Below are 3,398 nucleotides of genomic sequence, written 5' to 3' on the forward strand. Positions count from 1 at the left end.
CTCCTCCTTCTAACCTGCGGTCACGGTGTCAGGAAGCCTTGCCCACCTGGCTGGGCTGGGCAGTGTCAGGCCCCATGTCCACTGTGCTTCCCTCCTCCCAGGCTCTGGCCATCAGACCTCTCTGCCTGGCCAGTCTCTCCCAGAGCCCAGGGGCCCTCAGGGACCTGAATTTGACCCCTCTCCATGGTCCCAGCACCCAGCACAGGTCTGGGAAGGCAGGTTTGAAGAAATGCACAGAGGAAAACAGATGCACTGACTGGGCAGAGGGCTCACCCAGCCCGCGGGGCCTGACGCGCCTGGGCGGGCACTTTCAGAACCGCGGAGAGCTCCCTGCAGGAGGGGCGGCCCCCGCGCGGCCTCCCTGAGAACAGCGCACAGATTCCAGGCACACCGCCGGGGATGAGCCCCAGGCTCCCAGATGCGGGGACTTCCCCTTCCCCAGACCCTTGCAGTCTGGGAGGAGAGGGCCGTGGTCTCCCGCTGTGTAGGGAAGCCCCTTCCTTGCTGAGCAGCTGGAGGGTGAGAAAGTTCTTCTACAGGCAGGAGTCGGCCTCCTGTGGTTCCCAGGCTTGGTCTTCGTGACCCCTGCAGCCACCCTATGTGGCAGGTGCCACAATCGCCATGGGTCAGGTGGGGAGACTGGACCCAAGCTCCTCCATCTCCAGGGAGTCGGACCCACCCACAGAGCCCCACTTGGGGAAAGAAAATGGCCCTGCGGAGTCTGTCCTTCTCCAGGCTGGAGACCGCCCTTCCTGTGTTTGTGCAGCCTTCACAAGCCTTGGCCTCCAGCCCCTCCCTCCCGGCCGCCTCTCTGGCGCCTGCCCTCTGACCACGCAGCCCAGAGAGACGCCTACACTCGGTTTGTGGAAAGTCTGAAATGAGCTTCTCTCGTAATTTCACTGACTTCCCATGGCAATTTTCTTAGAAGGTAAACTGGCTCTCTGGCAGTCAGATCCTAGGGCTGATTCCCACAGGCCAAGGCTGGTGCCAAGCAGCTTTCAACTGCTCTAAGCAGCTTGAGACAGAGCACAGACTCACAGACTTTCTCAATCAGACAAATCTCCTGGGACACCTGCTAAAATGCAGGTGTACAGGCATCCCCACCAGGAGTCTGGTTCAGCAGGCCCAAAGCCCAGGAATCTCTATTCCTAATCCAGGGTCCCAGGTGATCTTTATAATTGATTGGGGTGGTTAAGGACAGGCAGGTAGACTGCCTGTACCTCACAAAGCAGACAGCCTGTGCAAAGGCCCTGGGGCATGAGAGAAAGTCGTGAGATAAAGGAGTCCCACTGATATCTTACACAGAAGGCATAAATAATAAAATATCATTATTTTTGGAATAAAATCTTCAATGTCACTTCCTCACAGAGGCCCCCCTGACCACCCGTCTAAGCAGGGATCCCCATTCTTCTCTAGAATCACTGCCTGTTTGTTTCTCTGTAGCACCAAGAATTATGGAGAATGACCTTGCTAATGTGTGTGCCCTGAGGCCAGGGCCTCTGTTTTGTTCATGCTGGGTCCCTAGTGGCTAAGTCAGCACCCAGCACAGGGAGCAGTGGGCAATGAGACATCCAGGGCATGGAGTAAGAGCTGTGTGTTGAAGGAGTGGGCAAAAGGCAGGGCGAGGTGGGATGTGGGGAGAGGGGCCAGAGCACGGATGCTCAGAGTGGTCCTGCCAACCTCCGCCAACCCCTGCCCCAAGAAGACGGGCCCCACGGTGGCCCAGGCCAGATGGGACCTGCTTGGTCACTCAGCTGGCTGTAGCTCAGTCCCAGGGGTTTCAGGCCCATGGGGGCCAGCAGGAGTTCAGCAAGGTACTGGGCCGCTTGCTCCCAGGCCGTTCCCTTCCAGCTGTACCCTCTGCATGGCCGCAGCCACTGTGAGGGTGGCACACACAGCCTGGGCGCCCACCGCTCCCAGCTCGTTCTCCGACAGGTCCACATCTGGGGGCCGGCGCCACTCCCCAACCAGTGGGATCCAAGTCAGGCACCACCCTCCTCCACCTTCCTCCATCCCCCAAACTCCAGGCCGAGGCCGTGGGAGGGGCTTTGCAAGCGGACTATCCTGGGGTTGCATGGCAACTCTGCAACCCATGGGCTGAATACCCAGCCCCACCCCATGTATCCACGAGCTTCTTTGTCAAGCGGTTAAGGCCACCTCCTTTGTGGTGCCGTGGAGGATGCTGGGATGGAACCAAGCCCGTTGATGGCTCGTGCCTGGCAGCAATATAACCCCCACCAGAACCCCCACTGCTGCATCTCTGGGGACTGGCAATGACAGCCCAAGGGGCCAGGCATGGAGCACGTACATGGGCAGACACTCTGCTGAGCATTTAATGCTCATCACAACCCCGAGGGCTGAGTGGCATCGTTGGGTCCATTTCACAGATTGGAGACTGAGGCTCGGTGAGGTTGAGCTGCATGCCCAGGGTCACCCTGATCTTGTGTGGCAGAGATGACATTTGGATCCAGCCCCACCAACTCCCACCCAGCCCTCCCTCCTCTCGCACTGCCAGCCCCATCTCTCTGTGTGGAAGGACTCTCCCACCCTGTATTCTGGCCACGGCGCAGAAGGGGCCAGTGAGTCCCGCATCCCCCCACTTCAGCAGACTGAGGAATGGGCCTGACTCCAGAGCTGTTCTCAGTTCCTGCGCTTGCTTGCCGGGTGGAGCAGCTCTACAGGAGCATCCCACAGGAGGGCCTGGGGGACGTTGCAGAGCCAGCCACCCTCCTCTCTGGAGCCAGAGTCATGCTCTCTCTCTGTGGGTCCCAGTTCTCTCTCCTGCTCCAGCGTCCCATGTGCGGCTTCCTCCACCGGGAACATCCCTCCCCAGCTTCGCTTGTTGAACTTCAGAATCTGCAGTGTCAGCTCAGAGGGCCCTTCTTCCTGAAGCTTTCCTTGGTCCTTCCTCTGGGCTCCTGCAGACCCCATGCCACCCTCTCAAAGTACCTATAACACCTGTCACCCACTCAGCCCCCAAGGAAGTGAGGTCAAAGGGCAGGGGAAAGCAGCTGCTCCTGTCTGTGCCCCAGGAACCAGCAGAGGGAGTGTGGGGAGGAAGGGAGGCCCAGGGCAGCTGGGGGTTGGGGCTGAGCCCAGGGCTGGGGTGGGGCTGGACCCTGCCCCGAGTGTCCCTTTAACGCTGCTGGCCTGGCCTGGCCTGGGCCCCTGCTTTGCCTCCTGTTCAGCTGGGGCTGCAGCTGCTGTGCTGACTCCTGCTCCCAGCAGCCAGCAGGAGCCGAGAGCAGGGGCTCCCCAGGGACCTGGACAGGCTGGGGCTTCTGGATTACAAAACTGAGAAGTAGGTGATGACCAGGAAGTGGCGGGTGGGCGCCCTGCAGAGGCTGCTGCAGCTCGGGGTCCTGGTCTGCGTGGTGGGTGAGAGAATGGCTCCTGGG

General features: G+C 60.2%; 1 protein-coding gene across 1 annotated transcript in view; it reads right to left on the minus strand.

Annotated features, from left to right (window-relative positions):
* Positions 1 to 2,640: 2,640 nt before the first annotated feature.
* LOC124227194 (cationic amino acid transporter 4-like) overlaps positions 2,641 to 3,398 on the minus strand; it is a 45,139-nt gene continuing 44,381 nt past the window's right edge. The window contains exon 5 of the mRNA XM_046641050.1: positions 2,641 to 2,918. Coding sequence (XP_046497006.1) covers positions 2,641 to 2,918 — 278 coding nt within the window. The remainder of the gene's footprint in view (positions 2,919 to 3,398) is intronic.

Source organism: Equus quagga, chromosome 15, assembly GCF_021613505.1.
Source record: "Equus quagga isolate Etosha38 chromosome 15, UCLA_HA_Equagga_1.0, whole genome shotgun sequence".
NCBI classification, from domain to species: domain Eukaryota; kingdom Metazoa; phylum Chordata; class Mammalia; order Perissodactyla; family Equidae; genus Equus; species Equus quagga.